The sequence below is a fragment of the Malaya genurostris genome, chromosome 2 (genome assembly GCF_030247185.1).
Source record: "Malaya genurostris strain Urasoe2022 chromosome 2, Malgen_1.1, whole genome shotgun sequence".
NCBI lineage: Eukaryota > Metazoa > Arthropoda > Insecta > Diptera > Culicidae > Malaya > Malaya genurostris.
The window spans coordinates 25,594,344-25,614,644 of NC_080571.1; the positions used below are offsets into that span (position 1 = coordinate 25,594,344).

Sequence of the window (20,301 nt, forward strand, 5' to 3'; positions counted from 1 at the left end):
TTTTTCGACAGTTCTGCTGGTAAACTACTGCTGTATGGTACATAAAATGAACGGAGCGAACCAATTTTGCCGATTGTTTCAGAAAAGAATACGGACGCCAATTTGAACGTTAAGTGTGTAATTTGCTAGCAAAGTTACCCGGTCTAATTTGAGAGAGTTGCTGCGAAAGGAGCGGAGGTTGGTTAGTAGCTGTTAGTTAGAATGATAGGGTGGCCGGTTAACCGCATGGGTCATGGTTTCAGACGATCACACTCTTGAGGTTATCTAAGCTAAGCAAGGACACCAAGCACCCAGCCAAGTTAGTGTGAAATGTTAAGGATGTTTTCTAAAGGGAGTGACGGTTACCTTCTTGCATTTTGGCTGTAGCATTCTGCGACTAGGCATCACTCGATCAGTGATGATTTATGCGTTTTTTTATGTATAGGAAAGACGTTCTGTTTTGAACCTATGGATTTGTTCTGTTTCCTTTCTTTGTATCTTTCTTTTTCTCTCTCTCTGTTTTTTTTTTCTTGGCAAGTATTGGTTTTGTACACACTTAACACTGTACCACTACAGATCACTCTGCTCGAAATCGCAATTCATGTCACCTTTCTTTCACACAACACGTATTAATCGGTTACAGGTATTTTTTTTATAACGCAAGTTGTTGGTAGGTTTAGTCTATTGCACATGCGAGTTGCGAAAACGCATTGGCTTGTTGTATATAGAGATAAAAAAAATTGCGTCGTTTGCGTGTGCGTTTTTTTTTTGTTCAGCATTGAGTAGCATTCGATTGAAAGTGTTGAAGCGTGTGCAAAAAATTACCAATATGGTCCGGTATGGTTCTCTGGGTGCATGTGGCGCCACGTGTCCAGATTGACCGTGTGATCCACGTAGGTCGAGCGGTTCGAGTTGGCGCTAGTGTTGCTGTTGTTGGAACTTGGACCGTTGGTGCTGTTTGTACTGTTGGTTTGAGAGGTACTGTTGGTATTATTGTTGCTGCCGGCACTCTGACTAAAAGCATTGTGAGAGGGGAAAAAGATGCTGGACTCCTGGCGAGGCATGACACGGTTCGTGAGCGAATAGTTGTGACCCTGTGGAAAAAATCGTAAAGGCGAGATTGCATTAACTGACAGGACTCGAGCTCGGATTGTACTCACATTGTTGTTGTCCCAGAATTCGGTTCCGTCGCAGCGGTAGCAAACGCAAAACTCAATTCGCCGGGATTTGGGCGGAAGCGTTATTTTGAAGGAGAAGGTGTCGTGTGCCATGTAGGCGGACGTGGTTCCGCTGCCAACCTGTTGATAATGAGACGAACGGTAAATCTTTAATTCGGTTAGGTTTGGGTACCGGACTTGGGTCCAGGGGAAATTGATATTAGGTTTGAACGGTATCTTTCTACTAAAAGTATCACCCTATAAAGTATTAAAATTTTATACAATATCATCAGACTTCAAGTTCTATACATACTGTATTGAAAAACAACTTTATGTCGTTTTTGCTTGAGAAAAGTGAAACTGACCCAGGGTAGTTTCATCAAACAAACACTTTTAACGAAACTGTGTTGGTTTCGCACTTAGCAACTGAGCAAGCCTGATATAAAAACCAGGTTCGAAACTGACTCGATTTTCAGTTCACCAATGTTGAAACTAGGTTCGAAACTAGCTAGTCATTAGAGAAGCGTTAGGAACGATCAACCAAGTGACAGATGCTCAATACATTGTTTCTATTCTGGAAAAGGTCGCAGTAGGCGAGCGCATCGAGCACGAAAAATTTTCACTCCGTTCAAAATTTTTCCAAAATTACCTTTTGCTCATTTTTATAGAAAACGTAATAAATAACAATCGTTATGTTTGTAATTATGTGGTGATTCTATGCTAAGTAGAGGTGATTTTTTAAATTAATTTTCGAATGGAGACGCGTGATTCGAAGGATTACAATTACAAAATCTATTTAGTATTTAAAAAGACTTGCTCATGAAGTCCCTTCAACTTTACCGAACCTCTTTGTGCAAAGTTGGTTATTTTATGAGAACTAGTGATTATGGAGATCGGGATCCCGAATTGACAGGAGTGGTGTAGTCGGTGAGATTGTTCTAATTTTTTTTCCATTGAAAGACACTTCATGGGGAAACCCCAACTTTTCCATCTTATTCCATAGCCGCATCGTTAGATTAGAGCAAATCCTACACCTCATCTTTACTCACATCTCCGACTTCAACATCTTTGAATAATAAGTAGTTATCCTTCCGGAAAGAAGGTAGAGCATCTCCTCGTTATCCTTTATTCTTCTCTGTAACTGCTGAGATGTTCAGTTAAAAAAGGAATGGTATCAATTCCCAATACTATCTCCTGAGCAGCTCTTATTACACAGTTTGAAAAAAATCGTGCGTTTTTACATTCTATGAAATGCACATAAAAGGAACGTTGGTTTTCAACACAAATTTATATTCAAGAACATGTAAAATTGAGTGATTTGAAAATTAAATTGCTTGAAATCGAAGAAAACAAAAATCAAAAGATCGACAGCAACAACGCGACTTGAACCGAGAAACACCAGATTACAAAGCAGGTCAGTTAATCGACTGAACCATAGAAGTTCATATCTGCTTGATGAATAATTGATACATCTAAAGCCATACAGCGGCACTTGTTAGTCGAGTGCAAATTACACTTGGAGCCTGTAAAATTCTGTAAGATTGGAATATTGCATTATTTGAAAAGTTAAATAGTTATGAATTGTATCATTTGTAGAGATATGTCACCTGTAAATTCGTAATTCGTTAAAGAAATAGCAAGTGCGAAAAGCATTTGTGTGCGATCGCAATACAAATCCGGTTCTATCAGTAAGAAATCTTGCAAAAAAGTTTGATTTTCCTTTCACTGTTCATAACGTTATTAAATGTGCAGCGATTTAAACAACAGCCAAGAAGGCTAAGAGCGGAATTAAAAAACGGATCTCAGGACGCGAAGGTGAAGCAAATATTGCAGAAGAGACCAGATCTTTCGTATGGTTTTTAGCCACAAGAATATCTTTTGCGAATCAAAGGACCGCCTTATGAAGTCACGAAAATCGTAATTCCAATAAAAAGCCTTATGAAAGTCATACGAATTTTCTTGGAACGTTTCTATGACAGACATAACTATTCTCTATACTGTGGAATTCATAAGTTGTTTGTATGAAAACTATAATATTAATAGATGAGATACATATTTCAGAGTCTTAATCATTATAATAGAGGTATATTTTTAATATTGATCTTTTGTAATAGTGATTCTGGTGATATTTGATGATCATAAGATTTGCCTAATGTTTTTCACTACTCGTTTTGCCTGATAAACATAATGTGACGGATAAAACTCGGGCTCGCAAGTTATATCGCGAGTGCTTGACAAAGTTTTCCCGTGTGATAATGTACGACGAAACTTGTGCTGGAAGACTTTAAGAAGCTGTCTTTTTTTACTGCCATGCAACGAAACGGCGTAAAGGAGCATTTCAGGACGATGAAATGGACCAAGTCTCCCAAACAAAATATTTGGTTTGCCAGGCAATATGCAACTGTGGTTGAGCAAGCCAAAGCTTCATTTTTAACGAAACGGTAAACAAGGAAATATACCATGGAGAATGTCTAAAAAAGCGATTGTTGCCATTCCTAAGCAGTCATGACGCTTCCTCGCTATTCTAGCCTGATTTGGCATCTTGTCACTACGCCGAACATGTTTTGGAATGGTATAAAGCGAATGGAGTCCATGTTGTACCGAAAGAGACGAATCCACCTAACTGCTCTAAGTAGCCACCTATCGAGCTACAATTATGGAAATATTCCGAAAATCTCGAACAAAAGCAGTCAAATCGGTTGCAGAGAAGCTGTAATTAGTTTTGAGATGACTGATAATGCACAATTAAATGAACAAAAAATGCTCAGTTCGCTTTCACATCTCATCCAAGTCAGTCGATAAAACAAAACCGCTTACGTTCGGGACAGAAGAAACCAAGTATAGTATTGTGTAGTGAACAATAGAACGACCTCGAAATGTGTGAGCCAAACGAACAAAAGCTATCACCGACACAAAAGAATACACTTGTTGTTGACTTCAGGCAGTGCAAAATTCGACCTTCGATACGAGAACTTGAAGGTTTGCTTAAACAGCAAATGCATCTTGACATAAAACGTGTGCATTTACTTCAATGCAATAAGACAACTAAAAATAATAAGTTTTATAAAGAGTTGGATGCAATTCAATTCGCAAAAGACAATAACAATGTGCATTATGTGGAGCACGAGAACATTAAGTACAACATTCCACGGCAAGCCATGTGATAAAGTGGACAAGGAGACAACCACACCAAAGGACAACGGTGCTTCCTTCACACCAACCGATATTCAACCGAAGTTTTGAGTTTTACCTGTTTAGTTTTTTCCAAAGACGTTCTGGGGTGTTATTACTTTGATTCATTATATTTTAGACACTCTTTACAGCCAAACGTCAGAGAATTTCAATATATCCTGCAGACGTTATTTTGGTTTCGTCTTGTCACAGAGAAGCGAGTGACGATGGCAATTATACTCTCTTCTGTTTCAATGAGAGACGAAAATGGTTCTTTTTTTTCTGTATGTTTTGGATGCGGTCATTTAATAATGGGACAGTGAAAAACGAAAATGAAGCTGTTGGATTGGTTTCTTTCATTGAGAATGCGTAACAATTTTAAGCTTTGTCAATGCTGTTTTGACAGCTACCGGAATCCAATCAGATTTCTGTCAGCTGCCGGTAGCAGTATAGTATTCTTTGAAAATCGTTGCGATAACGGACAATTGTAACATTAACAATTAAGAGTATATTTTGAGTTGTGCCAAGATAGTTACCAAGCACTTGGCAGGACAAAAATCAAGATATCAAGATCAAGCTTCTGAACTGGGACTACAGATCTCTTGCTAGATCCGTCTATTTAACATTTAAAAAAAACGAAAACAAACATGAATTCGTTGAGAACATCTACTCAAGCCGTGGTGTAGTTTTGGTACTTGCAGGCCTAAAAACAAGTCGTTAGCCAGTATAGTATTTGATGATGATATCATGATTTCGAGCTACACTGAAGTTTATTTTGGAGAAGTAATCATTTAGGTGGTTTCAATCATCATTCTACATGCACATAACTATTTCTATTCTTATTTTTTACGTTTAGTTCAAACTGTGCAAATTTTCATATTCAAGTAGAGAAAACTGTTTCATCTTCTTAACAGTTCAATTTGAACTGCTGAGCTAAACTAGCAGTTTAATTTGAAATGCTATACCTTGAAGACTTGAAGACAAAAATCCATGAATTAACATTTACTTACCACGGTATACGTGCAGTAGGTGTCCTCGTGCGTTTTCCAGCCATCGCAGGAGGATCTCACAATCACTTCCTTGTGGTAGCTGATGTTTTTCACCTTAACCGTACCGACGATCAGGTGCTCCGTTTCCTTGATGATAACATTTTCCAGTGACACGTTGTTCTCCTCCACCTTTTGACGAAACTCCAGGTATGCGCTGGCCGGCTGCCGAAAGTCCACCACCCACTGCTCCTGCGGTACCGGACTGATCATACCCTGGGTGACGTGCGCAAGGAACTGAAGACTCCAGATCGGAGGCATGTAGGACGGTTCCTTCATTACGCGCACCTGGGTCAGCTGTCCTCCCTGATCGTCGGCGAACACGACCTTCTTCTTGTTCCGGTGTTTGTCGTACGTATCCGTGGGACTGTGCAGGTCAATCGTACGCTCCTCATCGGGCGAAATGTCTTCGACGCGAACCACCAGGCAAGATCGTCTGGGTGAAGCTGGCATCTTGGCACTGATCGGACTGGGTGGCGTTAGCTGGCGGCGCAAGGGCGGTGGCGTTAGCTGCAATGATACCGGGCGACAATAGTTGCGGGGCTTGGGCGGTACGCTGCTGTAACCGAACGGGGACCCGCTATCAGTTTGGCTCGCGATGTAGTCGGTGAGTGAGTAATTGTAGATCGGCGGACTTTGCGATACGAGCATTTCGGCGCAGGATGGCATTCACGAATCGGTACACGGACCGGTGGACGGGTGGAAAAGTCACTGGAAAGTAGAGAAAAGTATCCGTGATTAGAATGGTAAGTGGTTAGGAAAACAGTCAGATAATAGCCAAGCGAATTACATCACTCTTGCTCTTGATCTGATTCTGTACAAACAACGCTTTCGCGTTCGAAAAAAAAATGATTAGAAATGATTGCGACGCGATAGCCGGTACTAGCAATATTTATATTTTTCTCTCACATTTTTGTATTTATAAATACAATATTATCAGCTGCGAAAGCGACGACACTACAGCGAGCGGCGTCACACGTGAAGAAAATTTTCCATCCGACAGACTTCGAAAACTAAATATACCATCGTGTTAAGAAAAAAAACCTTTGTTTAGAAACAAATCGAATTCAAACTGGTTCAGGATAGCTCCGAAGACCAGTCTAACAGACCAGGCGGCCCCACTTTTTTAACGGCTTGCCAGCCAGCACTAGAAGGTCATCAGCCAGATGATGATGATGAAGAAGCTGCACACAAAAATGCTCCCGATTTTCCGACGACCTCGTTACCAGGTGGTAGAGATTTTGCACGGATCTAGTGCATGTAGCGAACATTTCGGTGGTCGAAATTATATTTCAAATTAAAAAAAAAAAAAAACAATGGCAGCGATGACTGTAATGTACTATTTACGTCAAACAAAAGGTCAACGCTTGCTTCGATGACTTACAGCCATCATGGCAACAAGCGTTTTCCAAATCATGCCGGTTAGGATTGATTAGTTGTGTGGTCCTTAAGTTGAATTTTCGAGAGACCATGGCAACATGTTTGAAGTTTTTCTATTTTAAATTGTTTACACTGTTGTACTTTCACTGCTATGCGGCATTTCTTGACGATTTTTACTGTCTGGTGTTTCGTGGAAAGAAATAGAACATTTTGTATTTATCATTTTCGGGAGTGACGCAAATCAGGCCTTTTTTTCGGGACGCTGTAATTAAGAGGAATTGAAACGACGATTTTTAAATTAGGTGTTTACTTTCGGTAATATTCTTCATTCTGAGACAGGCCCCTTTCAATTAATAATAAAAACAAACGGTAGATCGAGGGAACCTTGCACCTCCATGAATATTATGATCTTATTTGACATTGATCTAGTTTGACGCCTGACGCCATTAGCCTACTAAGCAGCGAAAGGGAATTAAATCCGATCTATCTTCATCGCGCACACACACAGGAAAACCGCACGATCACCGTCCCAACACCGGATGCTAACAGAAAAGTGTACCAGATGTATTCTGTTCAGTGACATAGACAGTCAAGCGCTAATGCGTTTAAGTTGTTGTTACATCACTAGCTGTAGTAATGCATTAGATGTGTGATAGTACAGCAAGGTTTTAGGTAATGCGACACAACTCGGAAGTTGGTTTTGTTTTTGCGAGCGACACAGTTGAAAGCCAAAAAAAAATCGAACACTTTCGAGATGACAGAACAGTTATGTCTAAATAATTGAAATCTAATGTAACGTAGTAGGCCACTAAACGTAGTTACGAAAGGCCACCTTTTATTGTTTTTAGGAGTTTTCGCGTTGCTATAGCAGCAGAATTGCACAATCTTTTCTGCGGTATTGCTTCTTAGTACCGAAGCGGACATATTGTATTCAATTTTATCACAATTTAGAATTGGAACAAACTTTTGCTCATATTGTGGCGCTCCTAGTGGACGGATTTGGAAGTTCTTGGCGCTCACGTGTCGGGAATTTTATCAGTTTCACGTATGATTTTTGACATTCCGCAAATCGACTGTACTTTGTAAACAATCAACATGGAAGCCGAAAGAAGGGAAATAATTGTGCACAGTTATTTGGAAAATCCTTTGTGGTCTGCATCTAGGCTAGCTAAACAGCCGGAATTGCCCAGAAATACCGTGTGGCGCGTTATCAAACGGTATAAGAAAACATTGACGACGATTCGGAAGCCTCAAGCCAATCATCGGAGTGGAACTGTCGACCGGAAACTGCGTGGTAAGATTTTGAAGACGATTAAGAGGAATCCTAGTCTGTCGGACCGTGATTTGGTCAGAAAATTCGGTGCTGCCCGTAGTACCGTGAGGAGAACTCGACTTCGGGAAGGAATCAAGTCGTATCGAGCTAGCAAACAGCCAAATCGGACCCATAAAACAAAATAGTGTGGTCAAAATTCGTGCTCGGAAACTATATGACTAGGTGCTGACCATGTTCGACGGGTGTCTTCTGATGGACGATGAAACCTATGTCAAGGCTGACTTCGGGCAAAACGCTACATTTGTATAAAAAAAGATCTTGAATTCAATAATAAATAACTGAAATATAGGCAATTGTCTTTCTTCCAATTCTCTCTGAAGCATGCTTTACCTTGGATTAACTGAAATTTTTTTTACCGAGCTTACATCACCCATTTAAGCGCTATCCACACTAGACCGTGATGTATCCGGAGCGGGACCGCAACGTGCCGGGATTTATTTGTAATATATTCTCATCATACCGTGTACTTTCCGTGTCGCTACCGTTGCTATTAGTAACATACACAACCGTTGTATTTGATGTGCTTCTGTTCCTCACGAAACTGGCACAATTTTCCAACAAAAAATTGGCTATAATTGCAATTACTACGAAACCAACAGAAGATATGTGGAAGAAGATTGCTAACGATTTTTGTGGAATTTCCCGCTGTGTCTTGGAGCCTTGGATGGAAGCATGTGACAATTCCAGTCCCTGCCAATAGTAACTTTGAGTCAACGCATGCTTTGACCGTGCTTCGGACGTGTGTCGATACAGACACGGGTACGACACGGTCTAGTGAGAATATTCACATGGAGCTGCATTAAACAAACGCTTCAACGTAACCCGGATGGGATCCGGAAGATTCCAGTTTCGTATACGTCACGGCCTAGTGTGAATAGCGCTTTATACTGTATCTTGCACACGATATTTTCGTACACAATCAGAAAATAAAAGCTTGAAATCATTTTTTTTCACATTTCTCGGGTAATTTTTCAAAAGGGCATATAAGCAAGTGACAGTTTCTCTTTATCACTCTTTCTTTCGATTATTGTGATGTGATTAAAAAGATTTTCTTTGATATCACTATTCTGTTTGAAAGTCGAAAGTTTCAGGTATCATTTCATGCAAAGAGTTGAGTGATAAACGTGGAAACCGCTTGGTAATTAATAGAAGAGAAAGTAAACAAAGAGAAACTGTCACTTGATTATACGCCCTTTTGAAAAATTAACCGAGATTTGTATTGCGCATCTTTCCCGAAAATACTCATTCGCATGCATCGCACCAAATTGCGCACCCTTTTAATCCGCATCCGGTGTGAAGGAAACAATTGTTTTGCCGAATCAATTTATTGTTTTATTTTGTCTCTCAAACTCGAATGCTCCACATTGAGTGGCAATTCGACGTAACGCGCTTCTATTATCTCCGGATGGAAAATATCTTTTGGGAAGTTGAAAGGGCAGTACTATCAATGCCGGTGCTGGTGCCAGGCCATAGCCATAACGAAACAATCGTGTCTGCAGATTACTGGTGGTCACTTGCGATGACCCTTCGTATACGGAATGGTCGGATTTTTTTGTTGTTCCTGTATGATTTATGAATATATCAGCAGAATTGTGAAGTGGCATGATTCAGTTTGATAATATTTATAGAAGCTGACTCGGTGGGATTGCCTCCTGCTGACCGTGAACTTTTCCAGTACGAGTTTTCTTTTCTCTCAATCAACTCTCAGATTTGTGCACATGATGCAAATGATTCGATGTTTACTTATGCCATTTACATTTAAATACTCACATATCTAATTAATTTAAATACTAAAATTGATACAACCACACAAACTTCCTTCGCAATGTCAAAAGAATATAAATTTTTGAAATGATTGGACGCATTTCTGAAACTCTACATAGTTCTCTCATGACTTTTGTTACAATTATTGAACGCTATTTTAAATATTTTTATTTGAACATTATGCGAGTCAAATTTTCCCCAAGCTATAAAACAAAGTGTTGAAAAAATATTAATAAATTACTAGTTCTGTCACACTTTTGTCGGATTGGAAGATATATAAATAATCATTTTAAGAATTGCAAGTAAACTTTTCATCAAATATCAACAAACGTATCCTCAGTTCTGTTGTTACGTTTCGTCTTCGACTCATCAGAGCGTTAGCAGTTTATATTGAACATCTGCTTAGCGGTTCGCTAAGTCTAGTTCAGTGTTTCCCCAACCACTACCCTCCAAGTAGAAAAAAATATTCAAATTCTGCGACAATCAACATTTTTGCAGTCAACTCGAGATTTAAATATAAAATAGATAGAAATGATACAAAAAAAATTTGCTTCTCAATCCGGATTGGAGAAGGTTGCGAACGGATTTATAACAGCTCTCTCTGAAAGCTTATGATGCCAGTTTTTGGATTTCTTAATTTTAATTTTAGCAGTCACAATTTCAGACCGTCTTTTCGTTGGTAATGGAGAAAAGTCTTGCATTAGTCGTGTTTTCTGGTGGCGTATGTGGATAACACTATGATTTTTTAGGAGCTCACTCAAAAGTAACTCCTCGAGTCATTTCTAGTTCTGGTTTTACTTCCTGTGTGAGAGACAAAATTGAAACATTTTAAATCAAACAGATTATTTGAGGTCGAACAGTTTATTTGCGACTCTCAAACGACGACTTTCCACAGGGAAAATTACGACAAAAAAAAAAGTTCTGGTGATAAAGATGTGCATGATTGTGTTTATTACATTTGTTAGTATTTTGTTCTATGATTGTTAGAAAAACTCCCAAGCCTTCTCACCCAGTAAAAACTAAGTGATTTCTAGATCTGGATTCTGGTCCTGAATATTGATCTATCAAACAAGGTTTCTGGATCAGAATACTGAATCTGAACCTGGCTTCTTGAAATAGATTCTTTATCCGAATATGGATTCTAAACATGCAGCAGAATTCAGTACTTATATTTGGAACAGGAATCTGGATTCCAGACCTCGAGTTTGATTGTGAATCTGAACTCCTGACAAAGACCTTAACCTAGATTCTGGACCTGGATTCTGCACCAGAATTCTGTTTTCTGAACTTCTGACTTCTGAGTTCTCTAGGATTCCTCAATTCTAAACTTGAACCAAAATTATTGACAAAGAATCTAAATCTAGACCATGATTCTGATTCTGAAGTTAGATATCCGCCAAGGTTTCTGGATCTGAACATTGAATCTGGACATGGTTTTTGAACAAGAATTCTGACATAGATTGGAGCTGGGTTCAGGATTCCAAACAAGATTTTTACTCAAAAAATTTGACAGAGATACTGGGAATGCACCAGAATCGTGACCTAGGAACTTGATCCTGATTTCGAATTCTGAACCTGAGACTAGATTCAGAAACATAACTCTGGAATTGGATTCTGGGTCGAAATTTTGAAGCATGATTAAGGACCTGGTTTCTGGATCTGAGCTCTGGACCTGCATTCTGAACTTGAATCCTGATTATGTATTCTGAAACTGGTATAGAATTATTTATTTGGATTCTAAATCTGAACTTGGATTCTGTACATGGATTCTAAGATCTGAATTCCAGACCAGAATTCCGTACTATAATTGGAACTCAGAACCTGGACCATGAGTTTGTGATCTGAGTGCAGAATTTGAATTCTGAACCTAAAATCGGGACTTCGATTCTGGACCGGAATTCTTAGTTTGGATCTGAATTCTGAATTCTGAAATTGCACTCAGATTCTGGACCAAAATTATTGATAGAGATTTTTTACCTGAACCAGAATTCTGCATCTGGATTCTGGAATTTAATTTTCAACCTGAACTTGGACTTTGGTTCTGGGTCAGAGTTCTGATCCCGGATCTGCTTCTGACAGAGTTTTTGAATCTGAGAGATTTCAAATCCAAACATCTTTTGAGTAACAATACGGAATGCTTCAATTCTAGCACAATTCGAATAGGAATATCTACAACAAGTTGCAATGTAAAAAAGTACTTTCCAGGATAAAACTGATGACAAACTTTTATTGAGTTAAAACCTTATATTAACGAAATAGGTCTAATAAAAACAATCTCTTTCATATCCCAAGCAGTGAAGTAAGGAGTGTATCGAAAATAAGCTATCCTCGCAATGATCCAGCGTATCAAGAGGCGAAATAACTTGAAGACCTACAAAAAGCAGAAAATCTCGAAATTAATTGTCGAACAGAAGAAGCGAGCAGCAACAAGGGCCCGGAAGGCAGAAATCTATCGATCTGAGTGTCTCCAGAAGAGATTGCTGCCTTCATATAAGAAGCATAGTACACCTCCACTATTTTGACCGGATTTTGCGTCGGCTCACTATGCCAAAACCACTCTCAATTGGCTTGCGGAAAGAGGTATAAATTTTGTTGAGAAAAATATCAATCTACCAAATTGCCCTCAGCTTCGACCCATCGAACGCTACCGGGAAATCGTGAAAAGGGTCTTCAAGAAGGCTGGTAAGGCAGCTGGGAACATGCAGGAGTTCAAAAAAATTTGGGCTCAAGCGTCCAAAAAATGCGATGCAACACTTGTCCGGAACTTGATGAAGAGCGTTCGATCAAAAGTTCGAAAATTCGTGAAGTTAAATTTCATCCGGTTTTCATTATGCTCAAGTTTCAACTCGTACAATAAAGGATCAATTTTAAGTTTGAATAAAATATCGTTTTTTATCATAATTGAATGAAAAATTCGTGGATAGCTTATTTTTGATACACTCCTTAAAATTTCATTCAATTCAATTGAAACCGAATGTGCAACACACTGATGATCTCTCTACTGCAATAAACTTCCCACTCTGACACACACACGACGTTCGCTGACGTACCGAACGGGCAGCATTCAGTTCTTCAATCGATTCTCTTCAATACAAAGCTCAGTTTAACCTCTTGATGTAACAAAATACCTTTTTCAATAGTGTGAGAGCGGCCTTTAAATAAGGTTCATGCAAATATTCGAATTGGTTCAAGATAATAGATGAAAGACAAACCATATAGCTGAAACATCAATTAGAGAATACACATAAATTAGTAGTTTTCTCATTCAGTTTTCATTTTTAATATTTTACTACATTTGTAATTTTATTTATTCGAAATTGCTCACTACCAACAGCGAAGACAATGAAGCAGTTAAAGTTAAAGTTAAAGCTACCGCGTTTGCTTTGTGGTAGTGTACGTACATACTGGATAAGTAGCTGCTTTGTTCATTTTCGGTCACGGGATTCGAGAATGTCACGAGTTCAAAATGTCATGACATTTTCATAACTAGATATCCCCTGTGACCGATTTGTGGCGATAAATTAGGTGCGAACGGCGTGATTTCATTGTTAGGTTCAATTTCAGTTTTGAAAAAATTCAATCACAAAGCTTGTTCATGCAGATGTTTCAAAAATATTACAACTATTTACTGAAATTTCATATACGAAGTATCAGGAGCGCACACGGAGAACCCTTAGATCATAAAATTGCGATATCGCAGTTTTTGATTTTTGCGATAGTTGATTTAACTAATTTCTGTTTGATTCAACCAATATGGTTTTTGATTTGCATATATTCAAGTAGTTGAAAAATATGTTGTTTTGAATGCTGTCAAATGCCGGAGACAGTTGAAAGCAAAACAATAATCGCAATTCAAAATCAACAACTTTTTTAGTTGAAATCTGTTCGCGTCGCTTCAAAATGTCAATGAAAACAACATCGATGATTAAAGCGTTTGGTGAAATTGTGTTCATTCGATTTGAGAAATTTATGATAACACAGACTGTTTTACTCCCAGTTTTTTGATACCGATGATGATGTTCATGCATTAGGAATAAAATGCTTTTTGACATGAATTTAATTTATAAAAGTAACAGGAGCGAAGGGTTTCAAACACACAGAACGCGCTGCAATTGAATGGCGCGTTTGAATTGCGTCGCAAAATTCCAATTCCCAGCGGTTGATGCACCCAAGCTCATATAAATTGACTAAAATTATCAGTGCATAACTTTAGTTCAACCGTTTGAAGGCATCATCTTTCAATACTCATTTTAGGTAAATTTAATATTTTCGCTAATTAACTCGCCCCTCCGGGCACTTTTGCTGATTAAAAACGTTTTTCTACATCAATCATTTCCAATCGAATCAGAAGTATTTTTTAAGAATTTAGATCTTTACTGATCTCGACTTGACATGATCATGATCATACAAAAATCAAAATCACTTAGAGATCAGATCAGTTCTGATTTCGTAATGATAATTTATTCCTTGATTAAGACCACTTGAAATCAGCAGTGGTCGGTGGTTTTTCCTGCCCTTATGATATTACATGTCAATATAAAATACTGTTTATAGTTTAACAACGATATTTATTTCATGAATTTCAATATACCGAACTTATTTCAAATAGATCATGACGTGTATCAGTAAGTATATTTTGATTATTTTCGCAAATCAATAACATTGTTCGAGTTGATTAAACTATTGGCAATGTCTACAACAAATAAAACCGATTTATTCCTCAACTAACAGAATTTTGTTTCAATAACAACACCAGTTATTTCAACTAAAATATTCATTGAAAATGAAAGGTATGTGTCCTCACTAATTGACAGCATTTTTTATCAAACAGTTAAATTAGTTGTTTCAACCATCGTTTCTGCTAATCGAAAAACAAAAATGACAGTTTAGTTGAAACAACAATCGATTAGTTGTACCAAATTTTAACCAATCGAATTCAGAAAATCAACTAATATTCTGTTTGAAATGGGAGCGTGGGTGATTCCGTGCACAACGACCTAATTTTGAGTAGCTCATAGAAGAGCTCGACAATGAGCGATTTCTTCTAAAAAAATAAGTTAACTCGATTTTCAGTGTACATTCGAGAAAACATTTAAAACAATGAGTAAAAGGAACCAAATGAGATAGGTTTTTGCTGCTTGAATGTACACTCTTACCAGCGCTACCTAATTGTGGGTCGGAGCCTACCAAAGATCCCCTAAAGTGCATCTCCGCATTTTTTAGGTAAGTTTGCTGGTAAAGTATTAATTATACGTATGGTGGCGTTGACATTTCCATCATAAAGTTGGAGATTTTTAACCATTACCATCTTCGGAACATTCTGTCATTTGAGCGCTATTGGTTTTGTTTACAGTGAGTTGAAAATTTTACCTCAACAAAAAAAATTGAATTGAATCGTGAACATTGTCGTGCAATGATTTATTACGATTTTCGGCGTGGATTATCAAGGCAAGAGTGCTTCAATCAACTTAGTTTGACTTTTGGCAGTGTAGGATCCTATGCGACTGTACAAAAACTTGTATAACGAATTCAATCGTGGTCGTAGTTCGCTTCGCCGATGAATTCAAGGAAAGATAGTCCGAAATCAGTTGTTTTGCCAGAAAACATCGAACCGTGAAAAATATGATAGTGTACGATCGCTATGTGACATACCGTGAAATATTATTTTGCATGAACATTTAGTGGTGAAAAAAATCTGTTCACGTTGGATCTCACATATTTTGACAATCGCTCAAAAAAGACTTGTGTCAATTCATGCAAAAAAATGCTGAAAATATTCATTCATGGTGCTTAAAAACTGGTGTATAACATCTGCACAGGTGACGAAACATAGATTTACTCATATGAGCCCGAAACTAGACAGCAGCAGACTGTATGGGTGTTCCAAGAAGAAAAAAATCCAACAAAGTTGTTCGTGCTCGAAGCACTTCAAAGAAAACAATGGCTTGTATTTTTTCGGTATAAACACACAACTCGCTACCGTTGCTTCAGAAGATCGTAAGACCGTCAATTCTGATTAGTATACAACCATTTGTTTGCCAGAAGCTTTTCGTAAAATAAGGAAAACAAACGCAAAAAGCAAAATCATTCTATCTCGATAATGCAAGCTCTCACACATCGGCTCAAACAACCGAATATTTAAGCACCCAAAACGTCGAAGTGAGGGGTCACCCGCCGTAGACTTCTATTTGTTTCCCGAAGAAACTGTTAAAATGTTCAAAAACCGTTCTTGGTGGTACCTCAAGAATAGTGGAGAAGAGTAGAGAAAATGTTATGAAAATTGGTTTAAGAGTATGCAAAAGTGTATTGATCATCTAGGGGAATATTTTGAAAAACAATAAAACCACTTCCAATCAAATATAATACTGTTTTCATTTTTAGGCTAAATACAAGAGATTTTTTTTTCGTTTACTACTATAATTAATTCGCAGTTTCACTATTAATACAATAATATTATATGGGAGAGAGTTCAATCCATTTGTTTATTAACATACAGACATTTCGACATTATTATTGGCTCGTGCAAACCTCATCAATGATCGTTCGAATAATCGAAACATTTATTGAAAGTCATGGTAATTCACTGTTTAATAATATTGAATTGTTTGACAGAAAATGAGCTCCGTTTGCAGCCAATCGATCATATTCCATTTATTGAACGTAAAGCGGAAGAACTGTCATTTCTGCACAAGCCTGCTGTGATTGACAGGGTTGCTGATAGCATGATTAGCCACCGGGGGTTGGATGCCAGATGAACCACAATATTTACGTACACATGCGGTAGTACTACGTAGAGCACAAATCATACGGGGGAGTCTAAATATATCCCGCGCAAAACCAAGGCGCGCTAATGGACGCTATAAAGGGCACTGGAAGATCACCGATCCCTGCTTGATAGTCAGTTTAGAGTTGTTAGAGCAAACAAACTTCATTCAAACGGCTTAATTTACTACACCGTCAGAGTACTTGAAGATGATGCATTTTACGCTGCCTGGTAGTGAATTTAATTTCGCTCGCCGTGTATTGTTTGGGTGAGGGTTGGTCCGCTCTCGATTTCCTGCCAAGGCCGATCGTTTCATTTACATTGTCCATGTACAGATCTCATGTTATATCGCACCAGAATTATACCCGAGAACACTACGATGGGTATAAAATTTGTTGTATTGTAATGAATTATTGAATAAGATAACTCGAAACTGGATCCCTTAACTGGGCTATCGGATTCCTTGAAAGCGAAAAACGCAGAACGAGAATATTACGATAGGTAGGGTGGTTGAACGTATTTGCAAACATTTTTGTTACACGCGTCTTGGCTTACCTAACCTACAATCAACGGATTGTGTTTGAATCGATATTTCAGACCTGATGACAAATTTATCATAAATCACGTGTAAACTTTCTACAAAGATAATTTAATCTATATTCATTGTTTCCGAATAATCCTAGCTTAGCCTTATCTAATTTGAATAAGTTTAAGGTTTAGATTAGACACTCAGTCAACCATTTTAAAAATAAACTAAATCTTAGTTGAGCTTTCCGTAATGATATTTGGAGTGCAGCGAGTTTTCGAGTTTTAATCAGCCATTACATCGAAAGCATTGTTACACATATTATAGAACTGGTAAACAGATACCTGTGAAAAAAGAATCTAGGAACTTGGGTAGATATTGGAATAATAACCTTCGGTAAATGTGTAAATCTTTCCAAGTAGAAGAATTCTAATTACGTTCAATAGTATCAATCGCCCTTATTCTGAATAACGACGTATTGATTTTTCGATCGAATGTGGTTCGATCGAATCATAGCTACCTTTGATTTTGCTAGCGTTATGGGGAATGCAAATGAAATACGACTAAAAAAACGATACGACGTTATTCAGAATAAGGGCGAATTACCCTAAATAGAAATAGAAATCGTTCGATGCCTTTTTGATGCTTGATACACATAACCAATTTTAGATTTCTATACATTTCGTCTTCGAATCGTACGTGCACAGCAGTTCAAGTTGTAGAGTTGCGTCATCGCAAATATTTCTAAATTGTTATGATATCCGCAGTCAACCTATCAGACTACGGCTCGTGAAACAAAGGCAACTTTTTTTCTTTTAATTATTTAAGATTAATCCATATATCGTTCCGATTTTGGTGCGGTTTGATGTTGGCAGTTTTATTTCTAAATTTAGCTCCTTCCTTTGGTTCGAAAGCAAACAAGCAGAGGAAGAGTGCAAAAACAGTCGGAGTAAATTTGGTTATGCATCAAACTGCTGTTTTATGCCGTGCCTCGAATCCACATCCTCTCCGATCGACCGCACGTCGAAGCTTCCTATGGCTGTTTTTGTTCTGATTAATAAAAACAAAAAAATGAAAAATTCATTCGGCGAGCTAAAAATATTTTGACTTCCAAATGTTCAGATGAGGTTTTGATTGATGATTGCAGTCATCCACGGTCGGACGGTGAATTTTATCGACGCTGCACTTTCTGTGAATGTCACCCGCAGTTGAAAAGAAAAACGATCTAAGTAAACAGACTATCAACGATAAACAGACGTCAGTGCAGGCAGCGCGACCGTAAATAGTCGCCGAATAAACAGTGCACATTTCCAGTTCGTGTCAAGATGAACGCGTCAAGCAACGCAAAACTGAAAATAAAGATTGTAGCGAAAAGTAAACTCTGGGTGATGAATGTGAGTAAACGGCTCAGGAGATAGATTGATATATTCGTGTATGAGCTTTTACTATCATGTAAAGTGGAGATGCGTCGGAACAAAAGGCCATCGTGTACCCATCAGTATTTTACGAGCAGTGTTGCCGGACTTTAGGACTTCAAGATTTAAAAGGAAACTTCAAAGTCACAATGTAGAAATTTACATTCTTGACGAGATAGGGCAGTTTTGGTTGTGTTAGTAATTTTCTCAAGAAATTTAGTATGACACAAGGATCCATGCATGTAACTTGTTAGCTTATGGCCAAATAAATTCACCTTTTACAAAGAGTCAATCTTTTAAAGCTTATAGTGTTGTATTTTATAATATCTAAATTAATAGAACATTTCTGTGGAGTGGAGGTTCGAGTATCTGGGGTATAGTTTTTCACACGTTTTAATTATCTATATTCCAGTAAACTATTATTTTGCAGCCCGTTTCTCAATTGGAAGAGTCAATAGTCATTTCGCAGGAAGCCGTTTCATCGAGAGCCAGTTCGCCGAGAAACGTTTAAGAAAAAATGACTCAAACATTAGAAAAAAACTTCGATTTTATTCTCTATTCGTACAAATCTTCAATATTGGATGCGTCTATTTAAGATTGCTCTTAAATGTTTCACAATAAGATCCATCGATGATCGATCACTTGAAACACCGGCTACTGCGGATAAGCAACCACCTCTATGAATCACATTTGTCTAGTGTTATTTGTTATGTCCGGTTTGCCTAAAGCTACTTTCTCATGACATTTTCTCTCGTGAATGTCGCCGTTTGCTCTCATTGACAGCTGTTCTACTCTTTTCAATCTGAGAATGGCTAGCCACAATAAACAGTCGCTCCTTCCAAATTTAACAACTTTCAAGAGATAGTCGCCAACAAGGCTCAACCCTGAAATTCGTTTTATGTCGATTCTCATGAGGTGTAGGGGGTGCGTGCTCAAGAACGTCTTGCTTCCCATTGCAGACGGTTTTTTTCTGTATCCTTACGTGTTTTGTTTCTCTGCACTCCCGTTGAAAGGGAGTGGTTCAGTGAGAAAGCAAAGTAAATGCTTTGACTTCAAGTATTTGGATGGTGGGTTCGTTTTGGCAGCTCGGGTGATTTGGTTTTATTTCCAGTTGGTTGATTTACTCCAATGCACATTTTCGATCAAACAATTAAACCCCCTTCAGCATAAAGCAGAATTGTAGAAGTAACAGGAGTGCAAAATCTATTGTCTTTCCTGTAAGATTTCTTGTTTTTGCGTCATACTAGAAAGGCAAAAGCTGCACGGAAAAGCCAACGATCGCCAAACAACTAAAATATTAGTTGTTTTTCTGATTTTGATTGGTTAAAATTTGGTACAACTAATCGACTGTTGTTTTAACCAATCTGTCATTTTTGATTTATCGTGCTGGCAGTTTAGCAACGACACCCAACAAAAACACGTACCACAAACAAGTAATGAAACGTTTCAGTTGAGCAATGTCAAACACCCTGAGCGAACAATGAAACGTTTCAATGAGATGTCACTCGTGCAATTGAGCAAAGACACAATCCCAGCGAAGTTACTTGTATGCATGACAGCAAAAAAATGTCTCAGTTGTTTCAACCAATTATTCAGTTATTTGAACTTAAGACGCCAATTGCAATAAATATTTTTAACTGTTAGCCTCTTCTGGGGGTTAAGCTAATCGTTCACTGTTTGAACAACGAAATTTTACCTAATTAACTGCTTATATCTTTATCACTAAACTCACAAAGGATATAGAAATGCACCAAAAGATAACAATTC

General features: G+C 38.0%; 1 protein-coding gene across 1 annotated transcript in view; it reads right to left on the reverse strand.

Annotated features, from left to right (window-relative positions):
* The window catches only part of LOC131432787 (uncharacterized), an 88,724-nt gene that overhangs the window by 13,215 nt on the left and 55,208 nt on the right, over window positions 1-20,301 (reverse strand). Inside the window, exons 2-4 of the mRNA XM_058599299.1 lie at window positions 5,318-6,064; window positions 1,140-1,277; window positions 805-1,073 (exon numbers count right to left, since the gene is read on the reverse strand). Of these exons, the coding sequence (XP_058455282.1) occupies window positions 805-1,073; window positions 1,140-1,277; window positions 5,318-6,022 (1,112 nt within the window). The 5' untranslated portion in view covers window positions 6,023-6,064. The remainder of the gene's footprint in view (window positions 1-804; window positions 1,074-1,139; window positions 1,278-5,317; window positions 6,065-20,301) is intronic.